The 18822-nt window shown below is 31.0% G+C and overlaps 1 protein-coding gene across 1 annotated transcript in view; it reads right to left on the reverse strand.

The window, feature by feature from the left end:
- Window positions 1-2949: 2949 nt before the first annotated feature.
- The window catches only part of LOC114325883 (chromatin-remodeling complex ATPase chain Iswi), a 48502-nt gene continuing 32629 nt past the window's right edge, over window positions 2950-18822 (reverse strand). Inside the window, exons 9-13 of the mRNA XM_028274018.2 lie at window positions 17587-17937; window positions 14713-15098; window positions 8089-8259; window positions 3402-3553; window positions 2950-3307 (exon numbers count right to left, since the gene is read on the reverse strand). Of these exons, the coding sequence (XP_028129819.1) occupies window positions 3216-3307; window positions 3402-3553; window positions 8089-8259; window positions 14713-15098; window positions 17587-17937 (1152 nt within the window). The 3' untranslated portion in view covers window positions 2950-3215. The remainder of the gene's footprint in view (window positions 3308-3401; window positions 3554-8088; window positions 8260-14712; window positions 15099-17586; window positions 17938-18822) is intronic.

Consider the following 18822-nt stretch of genomic DNA (forward strand, 5'->3'; position numbering starts at 1 on the left):
GAATGACCCTTTCACATTTTTCTATATTATTACTTCAAATATAAATTTTTTTACATGTTCACTCCATAAAAAGCGATTGTAGATGTGGCAACAGTGTGAATGTATATAAAATTGCATATCTTAATCCGTGCGTTTATAATAAATTTTAGTCTGAATTTTATAGTGAAGTATTCTATTTTTTACAGTCGAATCTGGGGGGCAATACTTAATATGCTTCAACAAAATGTTTATTGCAGATACGTGCATTTATTCTCGGCACATATTTATCCCTTCTTATTGCTACAATCCACTTTTTTCTCATCAGAATATCTTTGGGAAACCTGTGTCCTGATGTTCTCGATGAGCACAAATGCACAGCACAACATTGAGGGATTTTATTTTCTCAAGTTTAATTCACATAGCGAAACAAATATGCAATATTTACTTGGAAATAGATTGATTTTAAGCAATTTTAAGTATTGACGTAAGTTGACATGACCTCCAACTACACGAGCGCCACCTACGTTGAGCTTTCCAGATTAGCTGCCATTACGTCGTGCTTCCACGTATTTGAACATTGAACTAATATCTTTAAAAATAGTAGTGCAATGTGCAATAGTGGCGAATGTGCACTTTTGTCTGTGTGGTCTTTTTGTTTGTGTTTTTTTAAAACCACTTCTTACATAGACACTCAGTTTCAACCGGGCTTACTTAGAAATAGAAAATCAAGAAAAGCGACTATGCACTTTGGATCAGTATTCTTTGGTTCCACTCTGTCGAGAACCAATATCCATTTCTAAAAAGAAGTTTGATGACTTGCAAAGTCTCTTACAAAATAAATCAATTCCTTCTGCCCACAATCAGTTCTTCAGTACCTCGAAATATAAAACGTAAGTGAAATAATGAATTTTATTTTACTATTCATAGTTCTTCTGCTTAGTTTTCATTTTTTAACATGTTTATCGTTTTCTTGTTAACAGAGATAATGTTAATAATTATTACTTAAGATCTTATTTTGTTATTTTTCTATGTACTTCTGTTGCACTTTAATTTCATTTTGTGAATAAGTTTTTGGTTTGTACAATAAAATATGTTATTTGGTGCAAAAACCCTTAGATTAACGAAACCGGTAGATATAACATCGACAAGTGCGCAGCCTGTCCGTTTCCCCTGAATCCCCACTCCTTTGTCCTGCCAATCAAAATAGCAGACAGAGTATATCCCCTCCATCACTGTCCGCCGGCAATAACTTGTTCTCTGGTTTAAATTTTTTACGTTAAATCTTCGGTAAATTGTGTGATATTGAAGGTTAAGTTTTCCCTAGCCATATTTGTATCGAGGGGAAGTGTTGGACGCTGTACTTCAGAATCGGACTTATACATTTTAATACCAGCAAAATACATTTTAAATAAATTAGCGTCGAATTGCATTTCTGATTGTTTCAATACATACTATAAATAATAAATTGTATTAAAATTGGGGGTCAATATTCCATTTCGCTTAAAGTCATGATTTTGATACTTCTACGGTTTATTTGATAGTGAAATAAATTTAAAAAATTATAAACACTAAAGCTCCGCCGTATACGACTTCAGTGCTTAAGTCTAACTCATAAAACAGGCGTTGTATTTTCGACATAGCAAATTTGAAATCTACCTTTTTAGATCCTACATCAGGTCGTGAAATTGCAGTAATTTTTTATACTTGTAGCTAATAAATTGAGAAAAGAGCACATATCATATAAAAATCAAAAGATGAAAGTAAGATTAGCAACACAACTACTCAGCGATTCTATAGCTGATGCTATTGAATTCTTAAATGAAACTTTGCAAATAGAATAATTTAAAAACTGCGAAGCAACTGTTAAATTTATCCGAGTTATTAACAAATTATTTGATATATTTAATTCTAGAAGCATTTACCAAAAGGGATATAAGCAACCTATTAATGAAGAAAATTACATTTCTATTGTAAACTTTTTAGAGGAGACCTCAGATTATTTGGAATAATTTTCATTTATAAATATGAAACTTGTATGTAAAAGTAGGAGAAAAATGGGCATTATTGGTTTTTTGTTTTGCATTAAAAGTTTAAGACATTTATATACAGAATTAGTTCAAACAAAATTATTAGCATCCATTCCTACATACATGCTGAATCAAGATCATGTCGAATTATTCTTTGGGTTAATTAGATCGAAGGGGGATAACAACAATAACCCGACAGTCAGACAATTCAAAAGTGCGTATAAAAAATGATGCTGCATCTTGAATTAAGAGATTCATTTATGGGCAATATGAATTATAGTTATTTTATTATTCCAAAATTGTCCTGAATACATACCTGTCACTCCTCCCACCCATTTGTCCCAACTTAAAATATTTGGCAGGCTTTGCGCATCTGTTTCTTGCCTGAACGTTATATCTTTCGTTTCGTTAATCTAAGCAAAAACCAAACTGTTGTAGCGTAGTAGATAGTGGCGAAACATCCTCGATAATGCAATAATGACGTAACGCAAAAAAATCTAAAATAAATGCAATGTTTATCTTTTCTTCAAATTACTTCTACTAATTGGTTTAAATACCTAGAAAGCATATTAGAAAAATTTTGCAAAATGATTACCTATTAGTAAGTTATACTATTTAGCAGTTTCATCAAAACTTCAAATAAGATTATCTCTAAATGTTCATTTTGAAGTTTCGCCACTATTGTTCTCACCAGGCCAAATTACCAATTTTCAAAACTACCGGAAAATTTTCCAGGTATCCCCCTTTGTTTTGACCAAATGACTGAACTATATTGTTTTATCGTTTTTTATCTATACCAATTTATAGCATTGTTTCATCGGTTGTGGTAGGTGAATTTGTATATTGTACTTATGGATTTGGTCTCTCTGGTACAGCAAAGTGATTTGGATTCGAGTCTTCCCTAAATTTTAGTTTGAACCATGGATATAAATAACACAGACAGTAAGAGGAATATATCAAATATTTTAATTCGTTTAAAAGATTTTAGACTGTTTATTAACAAGATATTTTTATGTATAAGGAATACAAAACTGATTTTAACATGCATCAAGAAAATTTGTTGGCATAGTACATATCTATGGACATTACATTTTAAACTGTTTAAAATAAATAAAAAAAATCTTAAAACTATTGTTTCTTCTAATCGTAAATATTCATCCACATTCATACACACAATCAACTGTAAGTCATTGGAAAGTAAAGCATGTTTCATTTTTTCTTCTTTTTCTTTTCTACACCACCAGCAGAAGTGTCGTTCTTCCGTTTCTGTGAAGATTTCGAGCTGATTTGGGCAGGAATACCTACATAAACAGGAAAAATAAGATAAGTATTGAAACACACAATTTAATTTCTCTTTATATTTTTTAATGTAATCGATAGTATCAAAAAACTTACCTCCAAGATTTGAAGATTTGGAAACTTTTTTCTTTTTATCAATTTTTTCTCTTTCCTCCAATTCAGCATTTTCTCTTTCTATTAACGTTATCAATGTGTTGCATCTCCTTTGCAGCTCCATGGCAGTTCTCGATTTTAAGAACCAATCAAATCTATAACATAAAAATAGGCAACACATAAACTAAAAATATTAATAGAAATAAGCTATTAAAGAAATGAGTTTCATTACATTATTTACAATGGGTAAGTTACAAAGTAAAAATAAAAAAGGTTTTAACTTCAAATTTAAAAAACATTTAAACAGCCCAAGATTCGCCAAATCATCTTAAGGGCGGGGGTATGGTCTGAAATATTTAATTTTTTTATTATTTCAAATAAAAGTGCATACTTTCAAGAATACTCCCTGAAATTTTTAGATTGATCGGAGTAAAATTACTAGAGATACAGCGTGTTGAATATCCCTGTTCCGTGGGTGGTTACGGAAACAATTAACTTAAATTAAAATAAGTGTAAAACAACGAACAGTAATATATTTAATCCACGAGGAAAATAAACTTCCTGTAGCTGGCTGTATACCATAAATCACAAAAATGCCAAGTTTCTTGTAAAAGGTATATATTAAAATACCCTAAATAAGGGTCAAAATACAAAACGTTTTCGGATTAAGGAATCCATCATCAGTGTTTAAAAGCCCTAAAATTAAGTATAACCTAATTAAATGAGATAAAAGTTAAAATTGACAGAGGTTTTCAAGAACAAGAGGTCATACTTACAAAATTGAGTTTTAATGTTTTAAGATAAAAAACAGTATCAAATTTACAAATAGTAAAAATAAAAGATGTTCACAAAATATGAAAGATTTTTTCCCTAGAAATAATGCATTAATTAAGTATTCAAAATAGGGAAATGAAATGTTTACGTTACAGGAAGTTATGCAGTCAACAATACCAATAGGTGTTGTATTAGTGGTATAAAATTGTCTATACACAGACATAGACAATTTTATACCACTAATACAACACCTATTGGTATTGTTGACTGCATAACTTCCTGTAACGTAAACATTTCATTTCCCTATTTTGAATACTTAATTAATGCATTATTTCTAGGGAAAAAATCTTTCATATTTTGTGAACATCTTTTATTTTTACTATTTGTAAATTTGATACTGTTTTTTATCTTAAAACATTTAAATTAATCTTTAACGTTGTGGCTGAAGTAATATTACAACTAGGTTACATTGACAGTTCTTGGTGTCATTTCGGGTTGCTCTTTAATTCACTTGTCAGTTGGCCATTGAAATCCAATATGTGAGGTTTTCACCAAAAAAAAGTTCCAACCACGTGGGGAGAGTCCTGTGTTGCCCTGGGTAACATCCAGGTTTATCTATTACATCCGATGAATTTTATATAAATATGTAAAACATCTTTATTATTTACATTTAAAGGGTTTTTACCCTATACATTTTGGTGGCTCAGGCATGCAAATTTTGTAAGTATGACCTCTTGTTCTTGAAAACCTCTGTCAATTTTAACTTTTATCTCATTTAATTAGGTTATACTTAATTTTAGGGCTTTTAAACACTGATGATGGATTCCTTAATCCGAAAACGTTTTGTATTTTGACCCTTATGTAGGGTATTTTAATATATACCTTTTACAAGAAACTTGGCATTTTTAGTAATATATTTATTTTTTTGGGTAAACAAGCGTGCTTCGTTTATATCTCGTAAGGGTTTGTTATTTTTGCGAGGGTGTGACTGAACTGCGTGCCCGCTGCGACGATACTGGCCGAGACCACAAAACATTATGTCATCATGTATGCGGTTCTACAATATGGCTAGAAAAGGCGATACATTACTAAATCTGGCGTTTTAAAAGCTGAGAACACTTCTGTAGTTTTAAGAAGCGTCTCCGAATGAATTTAAAAAGTGATTTATTGACATCAGGTCTTATAAGGTAACTATTTAATGGGGAATTTGTTTAACAGAAACAACCATTAATTTTATACAATTTGGTTTTGTATTTTAGGAGCGAAACACATGTGAATTTTAAATGACCCATATTATTTTCGTTTAGAAAAGAAAGTTAATATTTAAAATTATCAATAAAAAAAATAATAAATGAAGCGTGTCGCTTCCACTTGAGCGTAGTGAGAAACGTTAAACAACTGTTCGCCTTCTCTTTTGTAGATTACTCTGCGATTCAATAAACATATTCCAATGTGCATCACTTTACGATTTGGCAGACAAATAAGAAGATGAAGATGCAGCTGTCAAAACTTTAAACGCATTTTTCTCAAAACTGCTTTTTCAAATGCGGTGGACATTTTAACTGAAAAACTACTTGACGATCCACCTGAAATTTGTTTTTCGAGATATGTTTCGTTTTGTGCTTAGTTTTTGTTCAACAATAATAAATCTGTTGATTTTCACAAAATTCTTACCAAAAATGTCGTATTTTTGATTTCTAAGTGATACCAAAATGGTTCTCCACAACAACAACTAATCTATTTAAAGCATCAGTTAATAAAATAATTATAGCCAGAATGATCGTCAATATTCGAAACAGTAGGCACTAAAAGAAGAAGTGATACCAAAAATTCAAAAATTATTTAACATAAAAAACTCGACGTTGTTACCTCGTGAAACTCATAATCTAATTAAATATTTTTGAATTTTTTGTTTTGTATGATCCAGTGATGAGTTTTGATGTCCACCGCAAAATCCATTTTTTTGAGCTGCCTGTCAAAATTTGCCACCAATGGCTTATTTTGAAATATTTTGGAATGATTTGTTTTAAATTATTCTTTGAATTGTACTTAATATGTTTGTTTAATTTAAAAATAAAATAATTATACCATAGCTTCGAAAGAAATTAACAAAAATGTGCTTGATATGTTGATTTCAAACCATACCCCCCTCCCCCTTAAAGAATTTAAAAATGTCAAAACCATATCAATTGAATATGTCTTAAGATGGGAGTGTTAAATATGAGAAAATAATTTATAGTCTGGGCTGATTCGGAAAATAGGCCATTTTTGGGAAAAGTTATTTCAAAGCTTATGATTATATATATTAACAATATAGATATGCAAAGTCTGCAGATAGTGTGCTACTTTTTTTATTAACAAAATGGCGCCCCCAAATCGTGCTTTTTCAATTTTTGCTCCATAACTCCGAACATTTTAACTTTACACCAAAAACACCCTAACAAATATTCACCGAAATTAAATTCTGCATAAAGACATGTTTTTCCTATCTGCTCCGACGAAAATTTTCCTCGGAAAATGCGGGTTTTCCCAACAAAATCTTTAAATTTCAAATAAAGTTTTAGATAAGTAATTATCTACCAATAATTAAAAATAACTCGGTGACATAAAAGCTTTCTTGGTTTAGATTATAGTTCCAGAAGCCGGTGAAAATTAAATGAATATTTTAGCAACAATTCAGTTGTTAATTAATAATTTACGGTCGCAATAATAACCTAAATAATTATGACACACTGATCAAACTTTGAAATCTTATAAAGATGAGATGCCTATTTAATATTTTGTTGACAAACAGCAAAGTAAACATACGATTACTACGTTGTTTATATATTTTTTTAATTCTTTCAAAGCGTAAAAGTGAGTTTAAAGTACAAGCTAATTACTTACAAAAAATATTACTACAAATTACAAAAAAAAAACATTTTTAATCTTTTATTAAAATATAACCATTGAACAACTAATGTTTGATATTTTTTGAGAGTAATTAGTTTGTACCATAAACTTACTTTTAAACTTTGAAACAATTAAAACAAATTATAAACAACGGAGTAATCGTATGTTTATTTTGCTGTTTCATAACTTTTTTGCAAATGGTTGGAAAAATTTTTTAAAGCATTCATTTTCAATACCTTTGAAATACGCATTTTAAGTATTTTTTAAAATTATAATATAATAAACAATTTCTGAGAAATGTTAATTTATTTATACCTATTTTTTTTAAACATTTAAAGACTATGCAAAAGAATGAAAAATTTACATTTTGTCGACAAAATATTAAATAGGCATCACATCTTTATAATCTTTCTAAGTTTGATCAATGTCTCATGATTATTTTGGTTGTTATTGCGACTGTAAATTGTTAATTAACAATATTATTAATGTTGCTATTAGGATTGAAAACTTTACCTTTTAATTGCCAGATGACGCTAGTCACCTAATCCATACACGTCAGTTGCAATGTGGGGATAAACTTTAATGGTTTGGTCACTTCGAGCAGAGAGCAGCAGGCCTACGCCTCTCCGATGATGACTCCAATAAGAGTCGAAAATCGTCGATTCAGAGTGCTGGACTACGCTCCCTGTTCTAAGTGAAAAATAAGATTGTTTTGCCTTCACATTGCAACTGAACAAAAATGGTATACATTTTTATTTTATTATTTCTATTAGTTTACTCCTAACATATGTATGTGGGACAAAGTTTTCGTTGGAATTTTTGCCACGCTGAGCAGGCAAGAAGTGAGATGCAATTCATAGAGCCTCATAGCTTGGCCTTCCTTGGCTATGCATTCGTATAGTTCGAAAATTATAGAAAATGTGAAGGCGTTATCAGAAATTTGTTCTCAATAAAAGTTTTATTTTAATATTACTTTTAATTTTATTGAAGTAAAACTTGCGATTTATTAAGATTTAAGTTTTACCTGAATTGTGGTGACGCACGTACAGCTGCTCTTAACTCTTCATAAACGTTTTCTCTATCGAAACCCAACTTGTGCAACATACACACCAAAAACCTGTCTTCGTCCTCCATGTAGTTCTTGCCTTTGTTGGTGCCGTAAGAAATTCTCAGCTGATGGAATGGTGCACGATATCTGAAAATATAAATTACATCAATACAAGGGAACATAATGACAATGAGCAGAACTGTAGTTAGTATAAAAACTCAAGTAGGCGACACAGAAGAATTTGTCATCATTCATTATCAGCAACTCTGTTTAATCTTGCCCTAGAATACATCGTCAGGAAGATCAACAAAGGCACCCTCCGAACGAGAGAAGGACAAATAATAGCATACGCTGATTATATTGTGCTAATAACAAAAAATACAAAAACAATGGAACGAATGTTAAACGAATGGTAACAGAAGGAAAATTAATGGGATTAAAAGTAAACCAAGAAAAAATCAAAATAATGAGATTTGACAAAAACTTTGAAAACAGAAAGGTTAGAATAGGAGAGTACACTTTTGAAGAAGTCGAAAAATTTAAATATTTGGGAATATTAATAACAAACAATGGAGAAAGAGAAACCGAAATCAAAGAAAGGATTATTACAGCAAATAAGAGCTTCCATGCAAATAAAAAATTACTTAAAAAGTTATTGAGTAAGAAATCAAAAATGAAAGTATATAAAACAATAATTCGACCGACGATGATGTATGCAGCCGAAACCCTTAGCATGACAAAAAACAAGAGGAAAACCTTAGAATACAAGAAAGAAATATACGAAGAGCAATATTAGGACCAACAAAAATAAATGACAATGAATTTAGACAAAGAACGAACGTTGAGCTACTGGAAGAAATTAAGGAGGATATAGTGTAAAAAAACAGTAAAGAGCAAAATGGCTAGGACACATATGGAGATCCGGATCAACTACGACGATATTCTCAATATTGGAATGGACACCAGCTGACAAAAGAAGACGTGGAAGACCAAGATCTACATGATTACAAGAAGTAGTAAGTGATCTCAACAAGGCGGGCATACGACATTGGAAAGAAAAAACCAGAGACAGGAGAGAGTGGAGAAAAATAACCGAGAAAATTAAATAACGAACATGAGGACTGATCTACCTCAAAACATAGATCTAGAGAGTTAAAGCGGCGTAACCCGTAAAGGGGTGTATGGCCACTATATACAGGGTGAGTTTTTAGTGCGGGATCGGTCGATAATTCCATTATGGTATAGAATATCGAAAAATGTTATTAAGAAAAAATGTAGGCAATGATATTATCTAGGCTTGGAAAATATGTCCATTTCTACAGGGTGATCAATAACTGCGTGGTATATCAAACATATCATTTTTTAAATGGGACACCCTATATATTTTTTCATATTTATATTCTCATAATTCTTGTTCATATAATATAAGGTTTTGCATTACTATACAGAGTATTTAACAAGCTATGACCATTTTTATTTTGAAATCCCTATGAGATTAACCTTTAACTACTTTGTACTTTGTGTACGCCATACTACGTACTACGTGCCACTACGCGCCGCTACGTGCCAACTACGGCGTACTTTGTACGCCAGATATAAGAATTCTACTGGAAATATATTTAAAAATTTAATTTTTGACCTTGCTTATTTTTCTAACCTATCACTGGAATGTGCTTTACAATTTGGTTTTAGTTTCGTTATAATCGGCGTTCTGGAAAGATCGTAATTTACATTTTATTATTTGTTGTTTCCGGTGGTGGACAATATACCCCAGGATTATATTACTATAAGTCGTAATATAAGTACATATTTTAATTGTTTTTTAGTCATTATGGCAAAAAATATATTTTTCTTTGTAAACAATACTTTTTGTCTTGTAAAAAATCACATTTAAAAAAATTTTTTATTAGTAATTTTATTTATCATGGAATCCAGTTATTCCATGATTCCAGTTATAAATCCCAATTGGCTTACTGAAAAGGAACTCCAAGTATTCACTGATGCCGAATAAGGTTTATAACAAACAACTAAGTGTATTTTTTCAAAAAAAAATTAAACAAATCCGCTGTTTTTAAGTGTATTTTCTTGTGGCGTACAAAGTACGCCACGCGTGTAGTTATGTTATAACTTGATGCGCGGGTAGTTAAAGGTTAACACCATGTATATAAAGAAGTAATTCGTTAACAATAATTTGTTTTACATAATAAGATTAAAAATATACTGTAGTTTTTAAGTTAAGTTAAATTGAAATCACTGACAACTATTTGTATACAGGGTGAACTACAACACCAAATTACGATTTTCTTAATTTTTTTTTAAATGGATCACCCTATATTTTATTTTTTAAAAATTTTGTATTTGTGATACTCTTTCATTTTTATATAGCATTCCCTATAGCTAAACTAGTCAGTTTCCGAAATATTTTCAGTTTACTTCAAATTTCGGGAATACATTCAATTTTTCTACTAAAATTACATGTTAGTATTGAGTGATAATATAACAAAATTATTTTAATTCAATAAATAACTAACACAGAATATAAACCATAACAATATGCAATAAATGTATCAATAAATATGATATTAAGAGGATCGGTACGTATTTTCGGCTGCAATGCTATTCAAATGGGGATTCATTTTTTTCGAATCCTGAGAAAACTAATAAATATTTTTGAAAAATTTAAACGCAGAATGAAAGATTACGTTATTAGCGAGGGCCGAAAGTCCCAGAGAACTTCTATAATGTTTATTTTAATAAGTTACAGAGGTGAAAAACTAAGAGAAAATTTAGTGTGATTTTTAATTTCAAATATCTCATTCAAAATAAACTTCGTATTTATTCTAAGGGACTTTCGGCCCTCGGTAATAATTTAGTCTTTCATTCTGCGTTTAAATTTTTCAAAAATATTTGGTGGTTTTTTCAGGATTCGAAAAAAATTAACACAATGCCGTGGTAATATTTTCCAAATCTATCTTTGTCTTACAACGCACTCAGCCGAATATAATATTGTCAGCATATATTGTCAGTCAGACACTGACAATCAGTGACAATTTTAAATATTTGACATTGCATCGGGAATATTTTAAGTTATTGATTAAATATTATTGATATATAGTGTATTTGATAAATAATTGATTTAAGACGTGAACTTAATAAAAAGTTATTTATTGTGTATTATTTGTGGAAGATCCAAGCAGAGAATACATCAGGATAATATATTCTGTGATCCAAGTATTTTGTTGTTAAAGATGTTCAAAATTGTAAGCGTTCCATAAGAACAATATATTATTAAAAAATCACTTTAACACTTTTCCTCTTTTCTCGATTGAGTATTAGTTTTTGTTGTACAAATAAATTATTGCAATCACTGAATACATAGTTAGTGAAAAAATTATCACATTTATTAACTGAATTAATAATTTGCAATTATAAAAATAAGTTATCCAAGAACATTCAAAAGCCATCTCTTTAAATTAATGATGACATTTTCAAGTAGAATGACATTCTAGTAATGTTTACATATCCACACCAGTGTGAATTTTACTACACGTAATTTGTCGTGTAAAAACAGAAAAAGTAGGGATACACGTAAAATATTTGCGAATTATGTACCCATAGCCTTAAGGAATTATCATATTTCCCTAATATACAGAATCGTAAAATTCCTACAAAAAAAATATGTCTTGTGAGTAGTAATATAACAAGATTATTTTTATGTAATAAACAACTCGCACAAAACATAAATCAAAACAATATACATTTGATGTAACAGTTTTTAGGTTATATCAACAGTATTTTAAGCCAAGAAGTTTTTAGTAGCACATTCCTAATTGCAGATTGTGACGCGCAGTTATTAATACTATAATTTTCATACTAATTTTCATTAATATGCATCAAGAATTCCCTACTTTGTTTACACTCGTAGTCAAACTAGGTGATCTATAAATGTTGAAGGTGCTATTGTTTGCGATTATTTGATTGGCCCACATTTTTTTGACGGTTGAGGTTTTTACACGACGGTGCTCCAGTTCTTCCAAAATTGATTTTTTCATGTGGGTCTATATAAAAAACCTTGTATACCAGAAGCATCCAACAACGCCTATTGATATGAAAAATAGAATAAGAGGAGCTTTTAATAATATTAACTTACAAAAATGTTAAGAAATGTGGCTAGGTCATTTGAATATCGGTTACAAAATTGCATAGACGTTGAGCGTGGACATTTTCAACATTTACTTTAGACGTATATCCTTAACATAACATTAATTGGTACATTCATTAAATCTTGTTATGGTTTATATATTTTGTTAGAAATTCATTGAATGCAAATATTTGTTATATTATTACACAATACTTATTTGTTAAGTTATTTCTACTTATTAAAAATTGAATGTATTTCCGGCAAATGAAGAAAACTAAAAATATCTCAGAAACTAAGAAGTTTAGGTATAGGAGACGCTTTATAAAAATGAAAGAGTATCATAAATACAACATTCCTAATAAATAAAATATAGGGTGATCTATTTAAAAAAATTGAGAAAATCGTAATTTTGTTTTGTAGTTTAAAAGTGCTTATAACATTGAATGTTTTACTAAAAGCTTCTTGGCTTAGAATACTGTTGATATAACAATCTAAAAAGTGTTACATCAGTTGTATATTGTTTTGATTTATATTTTATGTGAGTTATTTATTGAATAAAAATAATTTTGGTATATTATTATATACAAGACAAATTTTTTTTTGCAGGAACTTTACGATTCTTGTATATTAGGGAAATATGATAATTTCTTAATATCACACTTATTGGTACATTCACTGCATATTGTTAAGATTTATATTTTGTGTTAGTTATTTAATAAATAAAAATAATTTCGTTTAATTATCACTCAATACTAACTTATTTTACTAGAAAAAATGAATGTATTCCCGAAATTTGAAGACAACTTAAAATATCTCGGAAAGTAATAAGTTTAGGTATAGGAAATGTTATATAAAAATGAAAGAGTACCACAAATACAAAATTAAAAAAAAAATAAAATATAGGGTGATCCATTTAAAAAAATTAAGAAAATCGTAATTTGGTGTTGTAGTTCACCCTGTATACAAATAGTTGTCAATGATTTCAATTTAACTTAACTTCAAAACTACAGTATACAGTCGAACCCGCTTATTGGAATAGCCTTTGTGCAAGGCAAAAATATTCTTATAACCGGGATATTCTAATAACCGATCATTGGTGGCTAGTCGAAATAAGTGTTACCGAATATACGTAATAATATTATTTACATACTATGCCAATGTGTAGTTTTACATACTATGCCAATATGTAGTTTTATTACATACTATGCCAATATGTATATCATATATGTACCTACATAATCAGTGTATGTAAATGGTTTTAGGTCTTTTTACGTCAATAATACAGTAGTGTAACTAGTACTTATCTATGTATGTGTTAAATACCAAATTACATTACATGTATGTGAATGAATACATTAGGTAATTAATATGAAATGTATGCAATATGTAGATATGTAAATATTTTCTTATTAAAATGCATATATAACAAAATTCCTTTTTTTTTTTTGAGAAATTATTGGTAAATATAGCTTTTTCGTTGTTAATCCGTGTGGTCATCCTTAATCCTTAATCCATTGGTTGAATAGAAGTTTGATTGGCGTCAAGAAATGGATTGTTACATTCTTGTTCTTTTCCCTTCTTTTCGAATTTAACAAAGCCATAATTCACATCTTGCAAACAAGTAGGTACTGAGTGAATTCTAAATAAACTGCTTCTAACAATTTTATAACAGGCAACAGTGCCTTTGTGTAGACAAATAAAAATTATTTTATGACCCATGCATTTGTCCGCCATGCTAAAGATCTTAATTGGTATTCGTAACAAAGTAATTAATATTTATGACCCTAATAATATCTAATCCAGCACTACAGGCCGTTGACGACAAACCATAATACCAAACATAATTTAAATTTTTAGTAAATTGTAAAAAAATATTCTTTGACCTGCAAAATATGCTAATAAGCGGTATTATCTAGTTAGATCCTATTCCAATAAACAGATAAATTTATTAAGGAGTAAATGGAAATGTTTCGGGAACTTGAATTTATATTCCATAAACCGGGATATTCCTATAACAGGGATTCTAATAAGCGGGTTCGACTGTATTGATAATCTTATTATGTAAAATAAATTATTGTTTACGAATTACGTCTTTATATACATGGTGTTAATCTCATAGGGATTTCGAAATAAAAATGGCCATAACTTGTTAAATATTCTGTATAGTAATGCAAAACCCTATATTATATGAACAAGAATTATGAGAGGAATATACATATGAAAAAATATATAGGGTGTCCCATTTAAAAAATTATATGTTTTATATACCACGCAGTTATTGATCACCCTGCAGAAATGGACATATTTTCCAAGCCTAGAAAATATCATTGCCTACATTTTTTCTAAATAACTTTTTTCGATATTCTATACCATTATGGAATTATCGTCCGATGCCGCACTAAAAACTCACCCTGTATATATACAAGGGAACATTCCTAAAAAGAAACTTTGTGGTTTACCTTGCCATTTTAGCATCAAGTGCCTTCTTAATACTAGCTCTTCTTTGTATTTTAGTTTCTCCTCTCTCAATCTGGGCCATTATTCTATCAATATCCTGTAATTCATGACATCTTTCCCAAAACACCGCAGAATATTCCATAACTTCTTCAGGCGTTTTGCCTTCAACATCCTTGGCGATGTTCTCAATATCGTCCCTACCATATTTCTCGTTGGCTTTGATGAACTGATTGAAATCGCGTTTACTCCAATTGGTGAAACCTTGCGTTAACAAGTTTTCTTTTTCTTGCTGTTCGTCTTCGGTGAGCGGTTCTGACTCATCTATTTTTCTTTGCTCTTCTTTCTGTTGCTTGGACGCGTCAGGTCCAAGTTCTAAGTTTTTCGGAACCTGAAAATTTGAATATTTAAAATACAAACATTATAAATGTTATAAATATAAATGGGAAGACGAGTAGACAATGACTTGGAATTTCCTTAAAATCAACAAATATTTTGATAATAAGCATTTGAGTGTTCAATGACATAACGTCTCTATACAGGGTGGGCCTAAGAAAACAGTCCACCTCGATATTTGGCAGTAGTTATTAGATTTTAAGGAAATGCCGAAACAGGTCGATTTTTTATTTTTATATTGCGATTTTTTAGCATATATTCCATACTAGTGACGTCATCCATCTAAGCGTGAAGACGTAATCGATGATTTTTTTTAAATATGAATAGGGGTCGTGTGACAGCTCATTTGAAAGGGTGTTCAATTCTTTATTCAGTAATATCAACATTAATATCATTATTTATACAGGGTGAAGAAAAAAATAATTTTTGAATTAAATTAATCGACGCAAAAAGAAGAATGTATATTTATTTAACTTAAAATACATTGTACTGCTGTCAGAAAATAGAAAGAAATGTTTATTTCACAAATAAACATTTTTTTTTCGCTTAAATTAAATCACAAACAGCCTCCCACCTACCTCTTGGCAGTTTGAACATTTAATTTAAGAGAAGTGCAATGTTTATTTGCCAAATAAACATTTTTTTTTCTATTTTCTGACAGCAATAGAATGTATTTTGAACTAAATTAAAATTAAAATTTTGAATTAAATTACATACATTCGTCTTTTTGCGTCAATTAATTTAATTAAAAAATTATTTTTTTGGCCACTCTGTATAAATAATTATGTTAATGTTTATATTACTGAATAGAGAATTGAACACCCTTTCAAATGAGCTACCACACGACCCCTATTCCCATTTAAAAAACCATCGATTACGTCATCACGCCCAAATGGATGACGTCACTAGTATGAAATATATATCAAAAAATTGTAATTTAAAAGTAAAAATCGACCCGTGTCGGCATTTCCTTAAAATCTAATAACTACTGCCAAATATCGAGTTGGCCCACCCTGTATATAAAGGATAGAGATGACGTTACCGGCACATAAGAGAGTAGTTAAACATAGGGCCTTAAAATAGAGAAACATACTTAAAAAGTACTGAAAGAAAATCAGGGAGAGTAAAATATGTGAAAACTGTGGAGTTTCCTAATGAATTTTGCTAGGAAAATTGAATTTCCGTTTGTAAAGAAAATCGCATGTGCTGCGGCGATTTTCTCGCACTCTACTTCAACTCTATTTTTTTTGTTATCTCATGACATTTTCAGTAAAAAAAAAGGCATATGAGATAAAATCGTGGCTGAACTTCATATTAAAATCCGACAGTCTATAATAGATAATAATATAAAATAATAATATAAAAAGTTATATATAAGCTAAATAATATAAAAGGGATAATATAACAAAAAAGGTTTTGATTTAATAGGCGAGGAAATAAAGCACTAAAACCGCCCAAACCTGTAACTTTTTTAAAGTAAGACAGATCGTTATGAAACCTTTTGCATTCGATTTAGGAGAGCTTTAGGAAAATTCTTGAACACTTGGCATGATGGACAAATGAAAATTGAATTGTTGTAGGCGGAAAATGCATTTTCCATGCAGCGACTTCAAAACCCCCAAGGTAATACATCTGAACTATTTTCATAATTAATTTTCATAGAACTCCAGATGACGTAGATACCGGGCAACAGGTCATTGTACTGCATCTTTGATGCAATATTCATGTTCAGAGAACTCAAAAATCCGAGATAATAAATTTCAACTATTTTTATAAGGAATTTACACGAAACTCCAGATGACATAGATACCGGGCACCAGGTACAGCATCGCCAAAGCAATATTCGTATTCAGCGACCTCAAAAACATCGTGATAACAAGTTTCAATAATTTTCATAATGAATTTCCATAAAACTCCAGGAGACGACGTGCATACCGGGCACCAGGTACCTGTTACTGCTTTGCCGACCCGATATTCCTGTTCAGCAACCTCAAAAATCCCCCGGGTATGAAAATTGTACTCATTTCCATGCTTATTTTACGAGTTGTGAATTTTTATTTTTTGGACACTGAGATGCTTTTTGGAAAATGCATTTTCCATCTACAACAATGCAATTTTTATTTTTTCTTGCATGTCCATAGGTAAACTTTTTTCCTGAAGCTCTCCCGAATCGAATGCAAAAGGTTTCCCAACGATCCGTCTTACTTTAAAAAAGTTAGAGGTCTATAACTACTGATGTCGGTAATAAAGATCCAGTGCTTATCAACATCTATTTATCAGAGAGTAGTTCAAATGTCTTCTCTTGCTTCAATGTTCATTAAGTCTCGACAAAGATGAAATAAAGTATTAACATGATAAAACTTGCTGTTTTTTCTTATTCATTATTAAAGATACCTCTTGTAACCATATCAAATATATTTTAATGAGAGTTTATTAGTTTAAACAATAAGCACTGATCAAAAATTAATATTTATAACATTTACCTTATATCCCAAAGATTTCCTGTAAAAGTAGATCTCCTGGTCCAAAAGTTCGAATAATCTCGGCGGGAAAAACTGGAAATCTTGTACGATGGGCTGTTTTGGTGGTCTTGGAGCCTTAGGAGCTTTAGGCTCAGAAACCCTTAAAGCTTCTCTGAAGTAAGCATCGACGGCATAGTTGGCCTTCCTTTCTCTTTTGGGAGGTTCTATCCAGTTGCTCAAGCCGATGGTTTTCTGCTTCTCACGATAATCTTCTCCTTCGAATTGGTAGACTGATTCAGTGGGTGTTTCGACTGTGAAGTTGCGAAGTGACGATTCGCCCATGGTTTCCATCTTCTGAGCTAGCTGAGCGGTCTGAAATAAGAAGAACTCCGTAATTTCCAAAATATTTTCAATATTGTTTCAACCACCGGTTTTAAATGAAATGAAAAACTTAAAAATATCTTTTCCGACGACTAGAAATACTTTTTGGTCAAAATACATTTTGGTCACAATATCCGAATTCGCAAATAATCATCAACTCTAAAGGCGGGTTCAACGACTCGTGTACTTAGTAAATACACGATTATTTGCTTACTTGGCAAGTATAAGAGCTTTGCGATTGAGATGGCAAGCAGGGCGCTCACACAATGTGTATAATTTACAAGTACGCGAATGTAAACATTCGGCTTAAAAACCTTAACAAATGAATCAGTGTGGTGAGGTCTTTGAAAACTAAATCAATAGTCACAGTAAATGCCAATTATTTGTGAATTTCGTTTGAGCGCCTCTGCAAGTACATATTAGACAAGTATGTACTTGACAAGTGTACAAATAATTATGATCCCTTTGACTCGGGCCATTTTTACCGACCACAAATGGAAAACCAACGAGTGACAAAAAATTGTACTAAAGTAGAAGCCACAGTTAGAATGCAGTGCAGGTAGCATAGGGCAATGTATTTCTTACCGCAGAACAGCCGATCACGTTGCCGGTTTGTCCCGAGCGGTGCATTAGGACCGGATTTAAGAATCATAGCACTGGAATATACGCGCACACAACAGTTGCCTACGGTTGTATACACGCACCTACAACTGTGCCGACATGAGCGGCATCCATGCGCGCCGTAAGACTAAGGCCCGGCGCAAATTGAACCTAAGCGCCAGACACAACCTGCGCCGGCGGGACGGGTGACCCGTGCATTTATTTTTCTAGCGCACCGCATATTAAACCCAACCCGACCCAACCGTTGGCTGTCGC

The sequence above is a fragment of the Diabrotica virgifera genome, chromosome 1 (genome assembly GCF_917563875.1).
Source record: "Diabrotica virgifera virgifera chromosome 1, PGI_DIABVI_V3a".
Classification (NCBI taxonomy): Eukaryota; Metazoa; Arthropoda; class Insecta; order Coleoptera; family Chrysomelidae; genus Diabrotica; species Diabrotica virgifera.